Source organism: Apus apus, chromosome 5 (assembly GCF_020740795.1).
Source record: "Apus apus isolate bApuApu2 chromosome 5, bApuApu2.pri.cur, whole genome shotgun sequence".
NCBI classification, from domain to species: Eukaryota; Metazoa; Chordata; class Aves; order Apodiformes; family Apodidae; genus Apus; species Apus apus.
This window is the reverse complement of record NC_067286.1, coordinates 60,657,813-60,675,943: the sequence shown is the minus strand read 5'-3', so window position 1 is coordinate 60,675,943 and position 18,131 is coordinate 60,657,813. Positions and strand designations below refer to the sequence as shown.

At 51.1% G+C, this 18,131-nt stretch overlaps 2 protein-coding genes and 1 long non-coding RNA gene across 4 annotated transcripts; 1 reads left to right on the top strand and 2 right to left on the bottom strand.

Moving 5' to 3' along the window:
• Positions 1 to 1,181: 1,181 nt before the first annotated feature.
• Positions 1,182 to 4,929, bottom strand: L3HYPDH (trans-L-3-hydroxyproline dehydratase). Its single transcript, XM_051621917.1, has 5 exons — positions 4,866 to 4,929; positions 3,824 to 3,993; positions 3,365 to 3,487; positions 2,423 to 2,560; positions 1,182 to 1,677 (listed from the first exon to the last, which is right to left on the bottom strand). Exons 1-5 carry the CDS (start codon positions 4,906 to 4,908, stop codon positions 1,552 to 1,554), a joined length of 600 nt encoding a protein of 199 aa, XP_051477877.1. The 5' UTR covers positions 4,909 to 4,929; the 3' UTR covers positions 1,182 to 1,551.
• Positions 4,930 to 4,999: 70 nt separating this feature from the next.
• Positions 5,000 to 9,888, top strand: JKAMP (JNK1/MAPK8 associated membrane protein). Of its 2 annotated transcripts, XM_051621915.1 has the most exons (7): positions 5,000 to 5,080; positions 5,259 to 5,350; positions 5,841 to 5,995; positions 7,166 to 7,372; positions 8,132 to 8,313; positions 8,919 to 8,995; positions 9,313 to 9,888. In XM_051621915.1, the coding sequence occupies exons 1-7, from the start codon at positions 5,068 to 5,070 to the stop codon at positions 9,529 to 9,531; spliced, it is 945 nt and encodes a 314-aa protein (XP_051477875.1). In that variant the 5' UTR covers positions 5,000 to 5,067; the 3' UTR covers positions 9,532 to 9,888. The 2 variants fall into 2 exon arrangements, with proteins under 2 accessions (XP_051477875.1, XP_051477876.1); XM_051621916.1 differs by lacking the exon at positions 5,259 to 5,350 and having other exon boundaries at positions 5,026 to 5,080.
• Positions 9,889 to 14,438: 4,550 nt separating this feature from the next.
• Positions 14,439 to 17,920, bottom strand: LOC127385797 (uncharacterized). Its single transcript, XR_007889755.1, has 3 exons — positions 17,788 to 17,920; positions 17,576 to 17,652; positions 14,439 to 14,546 (listed from the first exon to the last, which is right to left on the bottom strand). It is a non-coding gene; the product is annotated as an uncharacterized LOC127385797 (long non-coding RNA).
• Positions 17,921 to 18,131: the final 211 nt, after the last annotated feature.

Sequence of the window (18,131 nt, the reverse complement as noted above, 5' to 3'; positions counted from 1 at the left end):
ACCGAGGTGTGATGCCCGCACGCACCCCCGTGCCCCGCAGGGACCCGGCCCCTTCTCGCCCAGCCACACCGGAGCCGCCTGCCCCTCGGTGGAAAACGGGATCGTGAAGGCTTGAAGGGCTCCTGAGCTTTCTGTGCTGGGCTTTCGGGACTTGCCGCCCCAAGTCTTCCTCGGGAGTCCTGCTGGGGAGGCTCATGGCAAGCCCAGAAGCTGGAGGCACGGGGAGGAGTTTGCTCCTGCATGCGCCGAGGATGCGTGTCACTGCTTGCACCCCTGGAGCAGAGGCTGTGCGGGGTTTATCCGGGGGTTATAGGGAAGCTGGGAGCTCCAGCGCCAGACAACAGCTTGGAAAACCTCTGTTGGCAGCACAGCTTCTCTCTGAACGAGAGGATTTTTGTTTCCTCCCGTTCCAAAGTTACAATTTTCAAGAAATTCCTCCCTGGCTTTTCTGTGCTCCAAGCTCTCAGGTGTGGTTTGCTCCCTTCTGCTAGCAGCCACGAGCTACTGGGCCACGATCATTCTCGTTTTCAGGTCTCATTTTAACAAGGCACACACCCACAAGTGCGTTCAGTAAATGCAGACTATTTTGCCCAGAAACACAGTGGAAACGACCAGCCCCAAGTGCTCTGAAGCTCTGCTTCTGCCACTGCAAATGCTTGCCTACAGACCAGGGCTTGTTTTTTTCCACCAGCAACCCCTCCCTTGAGGGACTCCAGCAAAGCAGATATTGCCTGCACCCCACTGAGCAACTGTCCTGGCCTGAGACAAAATCATCAGTAAATAATTTTGCAACCAAAGGTTCATAGTAGCTCAGACCTTTGAATACAGCTGCTCCTGTTGAAAGTTAACCACAGGGTATTTGCAGGCAACAGGCAAAGATAAGCAAGGGAGGAAGGTTTAGGGAAGCAGCAGAGCATGAACACACAATGGGGACTGCAAGTTCTGAGCAAACACGTGCATCCAGCCCCAGGGCACAGGAGGGCTCTGGCAGGGGTGAGGAAGATGGTGTCTGGGTGGGCCTGATCAGGGCAAGCTGGGGAAGCTGGGGCATGAGACAGAGCAGCGTGGCTGGCTGAGTGGGAGCCATGGAGGAGGAGCAGGCAATTCAAACCAACAGCCCTGAGACACTTGGCAGAGTCCTGGAAATGAGCTCCAGGAGGGAGAAATGAGGAGAAAGGCAATATCTTCAGCTGACATTTAATTGGCTTTGAAATTGGTAGTTTGCAGAAGGCACATAAATTTGAAGACAGCCCCCCAAGACCAGCTCCAATTTCTGCGAATAATTATTGAAAAGAAAGAAGAGAAAGATGGTGGCTTCTCAGAGGAGCCCGTTATATGCTAATCAAATTGCACCTGATATGCTCATCACAACAGGGGAACACTGCCTGTTCTCCTGAACCTCGGCAGATGCCATCACACCACCCAAGGCTGGTGCTGGTGGTTCCTGTTGCTCTGGCACATCAAGAGCCAGGTGGAGAGGCAGAGCAGGACTGTGTGGGCAGGAGAAGCAAAGCACCACCGGAGAGTTTGCCACCGCCCAAGTGGCTCAGGTCATTTGAAGAAGAAGCCGTATTTCAGCGGGTCCTCCTCTTCGACAGTGAAGGTGGCTGTGCCGGTGTAAAAGGCTTCACCCGAGACTTCCACCACGACAGCACTGTAGCCCCCAAACTTGGCCTCCTGCCAGAGAGATTAGGATTGGGAGAGAGGTGACAGCCTCTCCCAACCCCACGAAATGCCAGGGACATTATGCAGAGACACCCCTCACTGAGCACTCTGTCCTGCCCAGGCACATCCCTACATGTGCAGCAGCCCTCTTACCACCTCCCCTTGCCTGCCTGAGCTCCACACCTGCACAACTGCTGCTGCCCCTGCTCTGAGCCCACCATTCCCTGCAGTGGCAGAGGAGGCCAACGAGCTGCCGAGGTGGCAGGGACCAAGAGCTCCCTGGGGCAATGTCCAAACCTTCACACCCATGTGCTGCCATATGCCACGGAGCCAGGGCTGGGCCTGGAGAAGCAGATGGACACATCCAGCTTCTGTGTCTCTGATCAACGCACTCAGACTGTAAGAAGGGAACTAAAGGGGACTAAATCAGGAACCCACCCTGAGCTGCCAGTGAGAACAGACCAGACTGACTTGTCTACATCAGCATCAGAGATGTGTCTAACCCCAGAGCTTTCCCGATGGCTGAGAGAGAACTTGTTGGGAAGCCATGCAGTGAAACAACCTCTTAACTGTTCCTTGCTTCCCAAATAAAAAATTCTGAAGCATGAGGCATGTGGGAGGGCAAAACCCCCAGGCACTTCCTCCTTCCATCCGCCCCTCCCCAGGCACAGGGAAGCTTTTCTGCTTCTGAGCCAAGGCAACAGCATTTTTCCAGCAATCCTCCAGACAGAGGGAATGTCCAGCACAAGCCACTTGCCTTCACTGCCTTCCCAGTGAACAAGGAGCCTGTGGTACTGCTGCGAAAGGTTCTGGTCTGACCCAGCTGGATGAGCCCCTTGTGGTACTGCAGGGCGATGCGAGCTGTCACACCCGAGCCTGTCGGGCTGCGGTCAACCTGCAGCCAGAGGAGAAAATGAAACAGCTATTTTGGGGCTGGAAAAACAATCTTGCACCCTCAGTTCTCTTGGTCACCTTTATGCTGCGCTTGGGGGGACAGCTGCCTAGCTCAGGTTGTCTGAACAGAATCCGGGTACATCACAAATGAGAAAGACAAGATAAGCAGGTCTGGGGCACTTCTGGATTGTAACCAGCTTTGGCAAACTACTAGGGGTGAGGGACCTACTAAATATTGAGGCTAGTTAGGGAATGCTTGAAAGCTTCCGAGTATCCCAGCAGGACTGAGAGGGCCAAGGATCCGTACTCCCTAACTCTGAGATGGCTCCTGGCCAGCCTGGTTTTTAAAACCTCAAAAAATACGGCACTGAACAGCTTCCCAGGTGGTCTGTCCCAATGCTCCACACTCCTCCCTGCTTGGAAGTCCAACCAAAACTTCCCCTGCTATTTATGTGACACTTTACCCATGGCAGACAAGGATAAAAGTTCATACCCCCGCTGTTGATCCCCAGCAGTTGTTCCCTACATTAGGACTTCAAGGACATGCACTGTGTTGGGATCTCACCTCATCCCTTAACTCCTGTGGAATTCCAAGCTCTGGGGCATGGGTATGGACCTTTTTAAAATGCCCCCATCTAAGATGTGCAGAAGTGTTTCTGGCATTAGGAGGTAAAACTGCACAACGCCCAACTCCTCAGGGACATCATGGCAGCAGAAGCAAAGATTGCTGCCCACAAGGAGAAGAACCATCCCTTGTCTCTGCAGAGGAGGTAAGAAGGGAAAAAGGGGGTGCTCATTTCTGTACCTGTTCATCTGCAAACACACAGATGTTGGTGGTGGGCTCCTCACTGAAGGCATCTTTCCCATCTGTCAGGATGGTGCCGTAGAGGAACGCCAGGTCTTCGCTCTCGGGGTGATGAAGCTTGAACTGGGAACAGCACAGAGAGGTTCACTAACACCCACAGCAGCTGGGCAGCCACAGGACACGCAGCACAGTTCCCTTGAGTGACCAGAGGAAGGGAAGAGGCCACATGGCTGCATTCCCACCTCTGCTTCTCCAGGAACAGAGACAGAGGCAGCAGCAGGAAAGCGAGCTCCTCCTCATGTCCTTATGAGACTGGAGGAGGGCTGAGAAATTCAACGTGGGGCTGGAGGGATGGGACTCCCTCCCACCCTGAGTGTCTCAGGGGAGTGAAGGGCCTGGGTCTGTCTGGTGCAGCCACCCCGAAGGGCAGACGCCGGGTTCCACAGTTTCCCACCACACCTGCTCCTTCACCGCTTCGGTCACCGCGCTCGCTGCACCGACGAGGTCCCTGGTCTTGGAAGAGCAGACATCGAGGCCCAGCTGCTGGGCACTGAGGAAGGCGTAGAACGTGCCACCGTAGCCAATGTCAACCACCACCTTCCCGTGCCCGGGGACATCGATGGTCACGTCTAGGCCGAGAAAGGGAGGGTGGTGAGAAGGAGAAACCCTGCTGAGCCGTGAGCTGGCAGGGTGAAGGGCCCCAGCCGCACGCAGGACGGGGACAATGCCTTCCGTGCTCCCACGCCAGGGAGCGGCTTGGGATGCATTTTGTCATCCCCGATGGCCCCGTCCTGCCTCTGGGGGACGTGGGAATTAAGGAGGGGGTTTGCCAGCCCCCCCTCATCCATGCCGCCAGCCCCCACCCCGGCACGGCCGCCAGCCACCCCTCCCCGAAAACCCGCTCGGTCCCCACCGGTGGCGGCGGCGAAGGCGGGCACGCTGTGGAAGCGGACGGGGTTGCCGCTGCGGCGACCGTCCCAGGGGACGAAGGCGGTGACGGGCCCGCAGGGGCAGCGCAGGCGGACGGGGGTCTCGGGGCTGCTGGGGTTCGCCACCAGCCCGTAGTCGAGGGCGAAGCGGCCGAGGGCCAGGACGGCGTGTCCGCACATGGTGCTGTAGCCGGCGCCGTGCAGGAACAGCACAGCCAGCGGGTCTCCGGCGGCGGCCGCCCCGCCGCGCACCACCAGCGCCCCGTACATCCCAGCGTGGCCCCGCGGCTCATGCACCAGCGCCCGCCGCAGGTGGTCCAGGCTGCCCGCCAGCTCCCGCCGCAGGGACAGCAGCGACAGGCCCCGCTCCGCCGCCTCCTCCGCCGCCTCCAGCCGCGGGACGATGCGCAGCGGCTCGCCGCCCGTCTGCATCTCCACCGTCTGCAGCACCGGCCCGGAAGGCGAGTGCGGCGGCAGCCGCCTCCCGGTACCCTCGGCTCCCCCGGTACCCCCGGCTCCCCGGGCACCCCCGGCTCCCCCATCACCCCCGGATTCCCCGGCTCCCCCGGTACCCCCGGCACCCCCGGCCCCGCCGCCCGCCGCCATCGCCCGCATCCCGGCGGGACCGGGACCCTGGAGGCCACGCCCCTTTTGAGCGGAGCTCCCGCCCCGCTCGCCTGGCCACGCCCCCACGGGAGGGGCTTGAGCGGCGTGGGAAGCGGAAGTGGCGCGGCGGAAGTGGCGGTGCGGGGGGTCTGTTGCTGGGAGACCGGGATGTTCCCCTCCGGTAGGATGGGCCGGGCCGGGCCGGGCCGGGAATGCGGGGCTTGGCGGGGCCGAGCTGGGAAGTGGGGTCCCGTGGCTGGTGGTGCCCAGGGGTGTGCGGGGCCGGGCGGGCGGGCTGGGCTCGGAGCGTCGCGGGGTGCGGCGGGAGGCCGGTAACGTGGGCTGCGCTCTCCCCGCAGCCGTGGACATCCACCCCGCCTGCCTGGGGCTGTACTGCGGCAGGACCGTCCTGTCGGTCAACGGCTCCCTGGAGACCTACGGGGAGTGCGGGGTGAGTGCGCTGCGGGCGCGGCTCGGCCTGCCGGGGCGGGGGGGGGGGGATGGCACCGGGGGCCGGGCCGGGCCGGGCCGGGCCGCCCCGCAGGCCGGTGCGGATCCTCCCGGGAGCGGATCCCGCTGGCAGCGGCCCTACGGCCCAGCCCCGAGGTGGCTTTTTTTGGGATTAGGTGGAGCGGGGGGTGGAAAGTCGGGAGGCAGGGGTTGTGAGCAGCCTGACCTGAGCAAGGAATGGGAGGTGACAGCGGGAGAGGAGGAGGGAGCCTTGGATAAAGCCTCGTGAGCAGGATTCACCTTTGCTTACGTTAAGAAGTGAGAGCCAGAGAGCAAGGCCAGGGTAGGCTGAGAAGTGGCTGAGGTTCACCCGTGGTCTCTTTGCACATCTGACACGTTCCTTGCCCCAGTGCCTGGAGCTGTTTTTTCCAGCTGCAGTGCTTCCTTGTTGGTACTGAGGTGCTTTGCAGACCCAGCCTCTGGTTTTGTAGGTGTGCCCTAGAGGACAGAGAACTGATGAGCACAAAATCTGCCGGGAGTGCACGGGGTCTCCAGACCGCTACGACTGGCTGTACCTGGGCTTCATGGCCATGCTGCCCCTGGTGCTGCACTGGTTCTTCATTGAGTGGTATTCAGGAAAAAAGAGGTGCGTCTGCCCCTCCTTTTTTAAAAGCTCCAGAAGTATGGAAATCTCCTGTCTGCGAGGGATCAGTCTGAGATGCTGAATTGGGCTGCCCAGCAGTACCTGGCTGAGCTGAGGTGGTAGCACACAGGCTCTGGGCAGCTGGAGGGCAGGTTATTTACAGATGGGAGAGTCCTGCGGGTCCTTCTTGCCCATCGCTGCCCTCAGAGCATGGTCTGTGTCTTTGTGGTGTGGTGGTGCCTCGTCCACTTGGCAGTTTGGGCTGGATGGGGTTTCCCAGCAGGAGCAGCACATGGTGTTACCCTTTCTCCTGGCCCAGACCTGCCACCTGTGGAGGCCCCAGTCATGGGGGAGGATGGCTTTGGGTTTTTAGGAATATGTGTACTGGGTTCTGGTCCTGATAGCACAGCTGATGGAACCTTTACATCAGCAGCAGCTTAAAACCACAGCTGCGTGTGGCCACTGGATCCTAGACTGGAACTTTGTAAGAAGTAACATCTCTGGAGTGCACTGAGCACTGCAAACTGAGAGAGTTTAATGTATAAATATCTACCCTCTTTAGCAAGAACTTGAAGCTTTGAAATCTTGCTTCAGTCTTGTGTAACATGGTGGGATGTGTGATGCCTTCTCCTCGCTGCTGCTTTCTTGGGAACTGCCACGGCCTGAGTGTCACTGTCCCTCACTGGGCAGGACCCTGTCCCACAGCAGGCTCCCATGTAAGAAGCTGCAATGTCACATTTTGCACACCCAAGGTTGTCAGTGAGTTTTCACATTCAGTTTTAGTGTTTGAGCAGCCTTGTCCTGCCCTTGGTCAGGCTGCATCTTGGCTCTGTCGAAGGCCACGAAGCCGCGTGGGGCTGCGCCTCCCGTGGGGCTCGGGGTGCCGTCCCGTGGGGGTTTAGGGTGCCCTCCCGTGGGGCTCGGGGTTCCGTCCCGTGGGGGTTTAGGGTGCCCTCCCGTGGGGGCTCGGGGAGCCCTCCCATGGGGGCTCGGGGTGTCCTCCCATGGGGGCTCGGGGTGCCCTCCCGTGGGGCTCGGGGTGTCCTCCCATGGGGGCTTGGGATGCCCTCCCGTGGGGCTTGGGGAGCCCTTCCCTGGGGGCTCGGGGTGCCCTCCCGCGGGGCTCGGGGTGCCCTCCCGTGCCCGCAGCCGGCGCTGCCCTGTCTCCCGCAGCTCCAGCGCGGTGCTGCAGCACCTGACGGCGCTGCTGGAGTGCAGCCTGGCCGCCCTCCTGACGCTGCTGGTCAGCGACCCTGCCGGCTCCCTGCGCCTGCGCTCCTGCCGGGTGAAGAAGCTCTCCGACTGGTACACCATGCTCTACAACCCCAGCCCCGACTACATCACCACCGTGCACTGCACCCACGAGGCAGTCTATCCCCTGTGAGTGGAAAGGGCCTCGGAGCTCCCCTGCTCCCTTCCTTTGACACAAGCCTGTTTCTCTTCAACCTCAAAGTTGCAAAAAAGGGGTTGATTTTGCTCAGACCCGTGAGTATCAACCCCTGAGGGCTTTAATCATAGAATCCCAGATGGGTTTGGGTTGGAAGGGACCTTCAAGATCATCCAGTCCCACCCCTGCATGGGCAGGGACACCTCCCACCAGCCCAGGTTGCTCCAAGCCCCATCCAACCTGCCCTTCAACACTGCCAGGGCTGGGGCAACCACAGCTTCTCTGGGCAACCTGGGCCAGGGTCTCACCCCCCACTTTCCATGCACTGAACTACCTTATGCATGAAACACTTGGTAACACCTAAGGGCTTTCTGAGTCATCCAAGTGTAATACTGCATTTTTTTCTCCCCTTTGCTGCATCTTGACCATTTCCCCTAGGACAAGTGAGCCCTTTGCTCTATGTTTACATCCTTAGATTGTAAATTCTTTAGACTTGAGTGACTCCTCAGGCACTGGAATAGGTTGCCCAGGGAGGTTGTGGTTGTTCAAGGGCAGGTTGGATGAGCATTTGTGCAGCCTGGTCTGGTGGGAGGTGTCCCTGCCCATGCAGGGGGGTTGGAACCTGATGATCTTTAAAGTCCCTTCCAACCCAAACCATTTGATGATTCTAACCCCAGATTCCTTAGTTCTGAGTTGAGTCTGCAGGAGAAAAAGAACTGCACCTTGTGAGGAATTTCTTCTCTTCTTTCCAGGTACACCATTGTGTTCATCTATTACGCCTTCTGCCTGGTGTTAATGATGCTACTTCGGCCTCTCCTGGTTAAGAAAATTGCCTGTGGTTTGGGAAAGTCTGATCGGTTCAAAAGCATTTATGCAGCACTCTACTTCTTCCCTGTCCTCACTGTGCTCCAGGCTGTTGGGGGAGGCCTGCTCTGTGAGTTCTCTCCTAACAACAGCCAGAAACACACCTATAAACACAGGCTCACAATGACTGATGGGAGGGAGGGAAGGGACATGAAATATTGTTTATGGTTATTGTAAGGAGCCTTACCTGAAAAAGTTGCTCATTAGTAGCCCTGTCCTGACCAGGCTCCTGGCCAACACAGCTTTGCCTCTCTGATGCTGCTCAAGGCTCTCCTTTTCCCAAAAAGGGGACAGAGCAGGGATGAGAAGAAACTATTTCAGAGGGATATAGTTCTGCTTTCTGCTAAGGTAGAGTTTGAGTTCAGAGATGGCTCAAAATGTCAGTTTGAGGAGTTCAGCTGCCTTTGTTGTAGCTTCCAGTGCTTGTCACAGGGAGGAACAGGGGCTACAAAATCCCTGCTCAGCCTGACCACTTTTCTCCTTATCTGCCTTTTGCCATTAGTGATTTAAATGTACAGTAACTCTACCCAGAAACACTGTGAAGGGGTGATAAGAGGTGGGCTGTAGTGGCTTAGTTTACTTTTCACCCATCATTCTAGATAGGAAAAAGGATCTCTGCTGACATGTATAGAATACATTTTTTTTCCTGCTGATGTGTTCAATGTTTGCCTTTAGATTATGCCTTCCCTTACATCATACTGGTGCTGTCCTTGGTGACACTGGCTGTGTACATGTCTGCTTCTGAAGTGGAGGTAGGTAAATGTGTTACTTAAATGATAACTCGTAATCTGAAATGCTGGAAGGAGCAGGGACCCCTGCATCTCTTGCCTTTTCCCAGCAGGGTGTTCTGTGTGGAAGCCTCTTCCTTGATGACTTTCTCCTCTTAGCTGGAGGAAGTTCGATTGAGACTTCCCTCTTGTGGTGCACTGGGAAACTGTTCTATGTCCTGGAAGGGCTCAGACCCCAGTGGCTTCACACAAGTCTCTCTGCACAACCTGTGACCTCTCTTACCCATGGAGTGGGAGGTAAGGGGTGGAATGCTAACAGCATCCTGTCTTTGTTTTGCAAGTCTTTCAAGGATCTTCTCGTCAGGAAGAAAAGGCTTGTTGTCCTCTTCAGCCACTGGTTACTTCATGCCTATGGAATCATCTCCATTTCCAAACTGGATAAGCTTGAGCAGGACCTCCCCTTGCTGGCCCTGGTACCTGCACCTGCCCTCTTCTACTTGCTGACAGCCAAGTACACCGAGCCCTCCCGCATCCTCTCAGAAGGTGGAAATGGACACTAAAAGGAGCCTGTGCCAACACTGCTGTCCTGGGCTGGGTGAAGCCATTTCAGTGCTTGTTACACGTTGGAAACTTCTGTTTTAGAAGAAGTTATTTATGTACAAGCTTTCTAGGTGAAACACCTGAGTCAGACTGCAAAAAGCTGCACTTTGGAGTCTTCCTAAGAGTCTGGTATAGACAACAGGAAAGTCTTTGTATCTGTTTATCACAGTGAAACTGCATAAAAGGCATGTGACACACTCTGGTACAGCAGTTGGCTTGGATATGTTTATTGCCTAATGCAATATGTTAGATGTTGTTTAAATAGAACAATAGAGCCTGGTTTTCAATAGCCTTTCAGTAAAACAAATAGAACTTGAGTATAGTGTGGAGCTTGGTTTTCTCATGACATACTCCAGCTTCTGTTCCCTTAGAATGCAGTTTCCCCAGATGAAACAGGTTTTCATCTTCCTTCCATCAAAAACCACAACATGTTGAGCATCTCCTCATTTATTCCTCAAGATGCCTTAGCCTGACCTCTAGGGAGAAGGAGAGGAAACGTGTTGTGGAGTTATAACTATAAAGTATAGTTATGCTCTGTGTCCTTCATGTATGGAAACCTCTTCTTGCAGCTGATTAAACAGTAGTAGCCTTCCCACTTGAGCCCGTTTCTTAGACCTGGAATATAAATTTCCATCTAAGATCAGACTAAAGGTTTTCTTTTCCTGGTAGCCTGCACCTCCTTGCTGCAGGGGAAGCCTGTGCAGCCTCTGTTACTGTGTGGGAGGAGCCTTGACTGGACCTTTCAGCACAGTCACCTCCACTTGCTCCTGTGAGGGAGCTTGGTGCCTGTCTTACCACTTCTCAGTGCTGCAAACTGCTCACCTTGCTACGTGGCCACAGCTGTAGCCCTGCTGCAGCAGCAGACAAGGAGTGCTCAGCAGCTGAGGAAGGAACAGCTTTTCTCACCACTGCAGTGACAGAAACTGCTGGAGGGGCTGAAGTACAAAACCAGCACAGGTTTAATAAAAAAGACCTGGAGGTTCCTTATCTCTGCAAAGAGATCCTGTTATCTCTGCTTTCCAATCCTTAGTGTGAACAGCTTAGTAAGAATTGCTAAAGCCTCAGAGGCTGTTCAGAACTGAGGTTTTTGCCTTGCTGAAGCCAATTACCCCCTGACAGACTCCAGTCTCTCTCTGTGGTGCAGGAAGATGCCCAAAGTGTGTATCCTGTAGGTTGCTCACCAGTCATTTAGTGCTGTAGAGGATCTAGAAGAAAATGCAGAGCAGTGCTGAAGGTCTGACCACAGAGGGAAGAGCAATGGGAATATCTTAACTGAAGCTCTTCCTACCACATGGATCACTGGCTGTAGCAGTGCATGTGACAGGGTATGTAACAGTTTCTATACTGAAGTGTGACAGTTATGCCTCTTTTATTCTGTTACCCCTCAGCACTGCTAAGAACAGAGCTTGCCAGCAGCTCAGGGGCTTGCAGGGGTGTCCTCTGGGTCAGGCTGCCTCCAGATGCCACTCCCCTTTCTCCATAGGAGCTTTGGTTTCGTTTCACCTGATGAGGCCTTTCCTGACAGCCTTTTCTTCTGTAGAATGCTGACTGATGGCTTCGGTGCTCCTAAAACCTGTGAGCAAACAAACAGCCTTGCATGCAGAAGGAAGGTTTTGGTTAGGGATTAAGGAAGTGATTGGTCTCCATAAGGGAATCAAACAATTTCTGTCTGTACTGCTGTGCACAGAATGTAATTTGCAGACACGTTAGTTTAGAGGACAGTTCTAAAAGTATGGTTAGAGAACTCATGTTGAAATACCATTTCCATAACTAACAGTGTCAGAGGCATATTTTACTTAACAATGTGCTAAAGGCAGTTTTGTGTCTGCATTTGCAGCTGCCACATCAGTCCCTGCACCGTGGGCATGTGAGCAGCCAGCACAGCCCTGTGCAGGAAAAGCTGAGGACTGGACACTTCCATGTGCCCTTGGCACCAAGAGGGCCAATGGAATCCTGGGGTGCATAAGGAAGAGTGTGGCCAGTAGGTTGAGAGAGGTCATTCTCCCCCTCTGCTCTGCCCTGGTGAGGTCACGTCTGGAGAACTGGGACCAATTCTGGGCTCCCCAGTTCAGGAGAGACAGGGAACTGCTGGAGAGAGTCCAGTGAAGGCAACAAAGATGATTGGGAGATGATTATGAGGAAAGGCTGAGAGAGCTGAGACTCTAGCCTGGAGAAGAGAAGGCTGAGGGGAGACCTTGTTAATGCCTGTAAGTATCTAAAGGGTGGGTGCAGGGAGGATGGAGCTGTTCAGTAGTTCCCAGTGACAGGACGAGGGGCAACAGGCACAAGCTGGAACCTGGGAAGTTCCATTGAATTAAGAGAAGGAACTTCTTTACTATGAGGGTGACAGAGCCCTAGGACAGGCTGCCCAAGGAGGCTGTAGAGTCCCCTTCTCCGGAGGTATTCAAGACCTGCCTGGATCCAGGCCTGAGTGATGTGCTCCAGGGGATCCTGCTCTAGCAGGGGAGTTGGACTGGGTGATGTCTAGAGATCCCTTCCAACACTGACAGTTCATGATGTGCAGTTCAATGTATGGATCTGCAGTGGGTTTAAAAGCTGGCCTATTTGTAGTTTTGAAAAAGAAAAGTAACAACTCCCAGGTCACATTAGTGGTAGTGAGAGTACCTCTTTTGATGGGTCTGGAGAATCAGGTGTTAATTTTGAAGGCTGCAGGGACCCTCACAAGCAGAGCTGACAGGAAAGCACCACAGCAGAACCAGACACTGACCTTCATGCCAGGCTCCAGTGCTTCAGCCTTCAGCAAAACCTGGAATGTAAAATACAAATGAATAAGCTCTTTTTTATCACCACCTCTCACTAGCATTAACAAAGAAAAAAATAAATAATGCCAGCTGAAGAGTTAGGGAGATGCAGCTGGATAACTACATGCAGTTTGGAATGACCAAGCAATGGTTTTGTGGAGGCTCCTTGTGAAGAAACCTGCCCTGCACATTTCACACAGAGAATAATGCTGGCACTGCCCTTCAGATGAAGAAGGATTCTCTCCTGCTGTATGTTCACCAACCTTTCCCTCTCTGCCTGACTTCCTCTAGGGACATTCCCTTCCTCTATAAATTCATCATTCCTCTCCCTGGCTTCCTGTCACACTTCCCAGACCCAAAGATTGGGAAGCAGCCTGTATGCCTTTCAGCTTTAATATGTATAAAAACACATTCTGTGACAAGACAATGGTCGTACAATGACCCAAGCTGTGACTCAGTAGAAATGAGACCTCTACAGAGCAACAAATAAAGCAGAAATCTGTAGGATTAGAATTAGAATGAGGACCTGAATCAAGTGACTTGGCATGCATGTACCCAGGGCCCTGTGCAATACCATCCCCCCAGGAGAGAGCAGTATAGACTATTGCTCATTTAAAGGCAATCAGCAGTACAAATTGCCTACAGGCAAAATTCCAGAGAAGATAAACTTTCATTAACCCTTTAGTCCCACAGTGATAACCATGCAGCCACAATCTGCAGGAGCTGGAGAGGTCTCAGTTGTTTTATTTATCCTTTGTGGCAAAGCAAACATAGAAGTTCTGGAGAGATGGGTGATGCTCAGACTGTTTTACAGCCCCCTCACTGCTGTTGTCACAGCCCTTTAGAAAGTGGAAATTAAATGTGGTGACATCCAGGCTGTGTCACAAGCCATGCCCAGTTCTTCTAGTAAGTGTACCACTAGGTCTCAATCTGCAGCAGGGTGATGGAACACAGCTGCACTACTTGTGTTTCATCACAAACTAAGAATTAACATGTTCTGAGATTAAAAAAAAAAAAATCAGAAAAAAAAATGGAGAAGGAAAAGTTTCATGTATCTTACAGGGATCAGCCAGTCTAGATTTTCTGACAAGCAGAGCATCCAGTCTTTCCAGCTCATTTTGTAGCCTGCTGCAAAATACCACCAAACTTTTCCTCTCGTTGAGTATTTGTTGTTAGAGCTATCACTGCATCCAGGATCTCCTGCTTATTCTCCAGAAATTCCTGCAGTGACACAAAGTAGAATTTATTTCTCTTAAAAAGGAAAAGAAAAACCACAACAAAACCCAAACAAACCTCACAACACTTTAAGAAACTTGTTTATCTTGTTTTCCCCCAGCTCTCCTGGCCACCAGACCTGTAGCTCTGCAGGAAGGTGCAGAGTCTTTCAGTAACTCCCCAGTTCTCCTGTTCAAAATGAAATTGTCCCCAGCTGGAAAAATATTAAAAGGCTGGTGACCCAAAAGTAGAACAGCAATGATGTGATCAGATACAGGGAGACTGCACAGGTTTAAGGATTCAACAGAACAGCAGCAAAAGGAACAATACTGGGAAAAACTATCTTTGTAGCCAGGACTTTTATACATTGCTGGAAAACAGGCCCATCTACCCTGTCCCAGTCTCCATGGGTGCCTGTACTTCACTGGGAGGAAATAAAGCTGGTAGTGGAAGCTTTGCAGAAGTAGTACAGCTAAGATTAAAGCTGTTACCCTGTCCTCCTTGAGCCTCCCAGTGGCATTGACTGACTGCTGAGTGGCTCTTTTTGACTCATAACTCTTTCCTTTTCCTTCCTACAAAACAGAGAAAGGCATTTTAGACAGTGTAATGACTGAACATTAGAGTTAAGCTGTCATAAATAAATCTAGGATCTATCAGGAAATGATCTGTTTAATTAGACTGGCAATTTAAAAAAAAAAAAAAAAAAAAGCTTTACATTTGTGTTATGTCTATAGATTCCAGTTGTTGCAAAGAGCTCTGCTTATATTTGTTTCATAGTTCACCTGAGCAGCCAAAGTGCCATGGCACACTGGCTTAGGAAACAGCAAGGGAAAGCCCCCCTATGTATAGGAGCCTCTCCACTTACCTGAATATACTTTTCTCAGTTCTTCATATTGTATATACTCCTCTTGGGTTTCTCCCTTCCAAGGTCAGCTTGCTTGTGTTTCATTCTTGGGGTTTTTTTAAAGCAGATTTTCCATTGCAGTTTTGATGTCATTCTTAAATGAAACTAAATATTAATCAATTATCTACACAGCCTTTAATGCATTAAAAATTCAACATATCCAGAGGGGAGGAAAAAAACAACCACAACAGAACAAAAAACCAGAGAAAATAATGCTGGAAGTGATCCCAACAGGTCCTCTTAGTCCATCTCTCTGCAGAATCAATTAGAGACCTAAGTACCCACGACAGATGTTTGACTTGTCCTTAAAAACCCCAGTGGGTAGAGATTCCAACGTCTCAGGGAACTGACTCCAGGGTTTTACTGTCTGTGCTGTCGATGCCTTTTTCTTAAGTCCAATCTATGCTGTTCCCTGTTCTTTGCTTCACCAAGTGGAGATGGAGAAAAGCTACCAATTTTTGTTTATTTTGTAGTTATTACCATGTCTCCTCTTAGATTTACCTATTTTAAATGAAAAACCTGCACGTTTCTCCAACCTCTCTTTTGTTTTGTTTTGCCTGATCGCCTTCACTGAGCTCCTCTTTGATCTGAAATTAATCTACATCCTCCTTTAACTGAGGTGATCAACACCAGACACCATATTCTAGCAGTGTCCTACCACAACTGAGTAGAGTAGAAAACACACATCAGAATCCTTGCCAGGGTAGCTGCTTCTTTATAAAAACTGCTTTTCATTACTACTACTACTTTTTCCCCCCCAAGTTACTACTTCCACTTGCTGAAGTCAGCCTGGATTCTGGTGCTGCCCTGCAGAGGGTGCTCCCACTCTTACCATCACTGTCACCTGCAGTTATGATCAGCATTCCCTCTATCCTACCACCTGAGTGAAGTTGCAGCTTAATTCCAGCCTGGCAGCAGACCTCCTGCAAACTAACTGGGATCATTGGTCTGTTTTGTCAGTAAAACATGGGTAACTGTCATTTAGGATCATTTTCCAACTGTTTAACTGTCATTTAGGATGATTTTCCAACTGGTTTTGTACCTAGAATTCTTCAGCCTGGAAAAGAGACAACTCAAGAGACACACAATAAAGGTGTGTAAAGCCACACACCTTTCTTGGAGATTATAAGACAAGAGTTATTCACTGTTTCTCATAACTCAAGAACTGCAAGATGATCTATTCTATGATTCTATGTCAATAAACTTTTGAAACAGCTGAATTAAAACCAAATAAAAGTATTGTGCTTATTAATTTTACGTTACAGGTTCCTATGGAGGAGAAATGTATGTGAGCTGAAAGAAGCAGTGATAGGAGATGTATATTCAGTGATATTGTACTGAAGATCCAGCACAGCATAAAAACCCACTGAAAGCTATTAAATACAGACACCATCTCCAGCCAAAGAAGTTCCTGACACTTCATTTGTCCAGGTGATTAAAGAGAAGAAGAGTCATTTCACATGTGACTGTTCTTAGATTACTTCTCCAAGCAGCCCTATGGATCACTGCAGAAGACAGGACCCTGACAGGACCAAGGCTGTGTCTTACCCAGTATGGCTATTTTGGGAACTGAGGGTGATTTGAGCTTCACTATTCTTGACGTGCACTTAAATATAATAATTAATAGCTCTGAAATTACTTCAGCCACTTAACTGTCTAAAGGCTCATTTCCTTAGATTTAGATGATCTGAAGGCATCTGAGTTCTCCATGCTGGCTAACTGGTTCCTTCCTTATCCTTGCCTGAAATGTTGCTTTTCTGATGCTGGCATTACCAGACTAGGCATTTGATTCTGCTGAGCCCTCAGGGAAGCAAAACGAACTGAAATATTCCTCTTCCTACTGCAGGATATCTGGGCTCTGCACACACAGGCCTGCCCTCACCTAGGGCAGCAAAATCCCAAACCTTTCTGACCAACAACTGCAGGCTAACAGAGCTGCAGTGCTCTGGCTATGCTCCTCCCAGCCATCCCCACCTCGTAGGGCAGAGGACACCTGCTCTGCTTAGACCACACAAGCCAAAGATTTATTTCTCAGAGCACTTCTGAGCGTGGGGCAAATCTCTGCTTTCTGGCTTTAGCTGAGTAAAAGCAGATTTTCTTAGATACCACCACAAATGGGGAGTGGTTTGGTCCAAGACCTGGTACCACAATGTGGAGTTTACAGTCACAACTCTTGGTGATGTCTCCTGCTCTGTGCTGTTCAACATCCTTCATTATTTGTATGTTCATTGCTTGGTGATAAGAAACTGCAGATTCAATTAGGGGGACAGGCACCTGACCCCTTTGTTGTATGATGATTCATACCAGCCTCAAAGTGCTGTTCAAAAACCCATTTAAGAGCTTCTTTATAGAACATCACATTTCAGAATCTCTCAAACCAGCTGAACTCCTGAGTGTCCTGATTTGAGCCAGGATGGAGCCATTTTTCCTTTTACTGATTTCTTTTTTCCCCCCTTCAGTAAGCTTTCTTTTAGCTAGTAGCAAAGTGTTCCAGCTTGGGCTGGTAACAGCTGGAATGTTTTTCTAACTGCTGGGTCTCCAAGGTGGCACCTTCACTCTGCCAGCTCAGACACCACGGGGAGATCTGTGACCCCCCCGTGGGAGGCTTAGTCAGACAGACAGCAAAACTGGCCAGAGATATTCCATTCCATAGAGCTACGTAAGCTCAGAGGAAGGGCAGAGATCACAGAAGACAACTTTCTTCCTGCTCCTTCTTCCCTTCTCTTCCACCCATGGCTGGGGAGGTCTCCGTCCATCCAGCACCGTGGACCCCCAGGCTGGAGCTCTCCTGACCCTCATCACTCTGTGCTCTCTCCAGCAGCTCCAAGACTTTTCAGGACTATTCACAGCTCAGGAGATGCTGTGGGAGTTGCTGGGGGTGGGGGAAGGCAACAGGGGTGTTGCATATACCTGGACATATCTGTATATAATTGTATATATTTTCTTCTATCATTAGTGTTTAATTAAAGCTGTGCAGTTTAGTTTTCAATCCAGCCAAGTCTCTCCTTCCCTACCTGGGTGAGAGGGGCTTGAGAGCATTGTTGTCCATCCTGAGTCAAAGGGTGACACTGAGTAAGCAGCACTGAGACCATTTACTATTGTCAATATTTACAGTTTACATACCCAAGCCTGTCTTCAAGATTTTCCATTTCTTTCTCAAGGTTTTTCTTTGCCATCCGATTATTTTCCAGAAATTCAAGCTTTGCATCCAGCAAAAAGAAAAAAAAAAAAAAAAAAGGTTAGATCTTGATCTCACTATGTAGCAAGAAAAGCTTTAGTCATTAAATCACAAACTTCAAAAAGTCAGTGTTCAAAAGCTGACAGGGAGAACCTACTTTGCCACCATCTCATCCCTTTTCCCAGCCCAGTGTTGTTTTTCTTCCAGTAGTTGTTCACACTTTTTAAACATAGATTTATGTTCTAATTTAAGTGTTTTATTCAGGCACTGGGCATCATGTAGATCTTCCTTAGTCTAGAAATAAAGAGCACAGCTGTTTAGGTTAATATTTCCATCTCTGTTTTACCTTACAATACCCTTCTGTACTGCTATAGTGCCTTTCATCAAAAAATCTAAGAGAACTTTCTAATTAACCAAGATTCACAGCATGCATGTAATTAACCTGTATGTACAGCACATCAGGATGATGGTTCTGGATCTCCATCTCCATGGCTTCACTCA

Coding starts and splice junctions, on each gene's coding strand:
- L3HYPDH (XM_051621917.1), bottom strand. CDS start 4,908: ATGCGGGCGATGGCGGCGGGCGGCGGGGCCGGGGGTGCCGGGG. Junction 3,994..4,865: donor CGGGGCCGGGGGTGCCGGGG/GTACCGGGGGAG, acceptor TTCTCGGCCTAG/ACGTGACCATCGATGTCCCC. Junction 3,488..3,823: donor CCGAAGCGGTGAAGGAGCAG/GTGTGGTGGGAA, acceptor TGCTGTTCCCAG/TTCAAGCTTCATCACCCCGA.
- JKAMP (XM_051621915.1), top strand. Junction 5,351..5,840: donor AGACCTACGGGGAGTGCGGG/GTGAGTGCGCTG, acceptor CTGGTTTTGTAG/GTGTGCCCTAGAGGACAGAG. Junction 5,996..7,165: donor TGGTATTCAGGAAAAAAGAG/GTGCGTCTGCCC, acceptor TGTCTCCCGCAG/CTCCAGCGCGGTGCTGCAGC.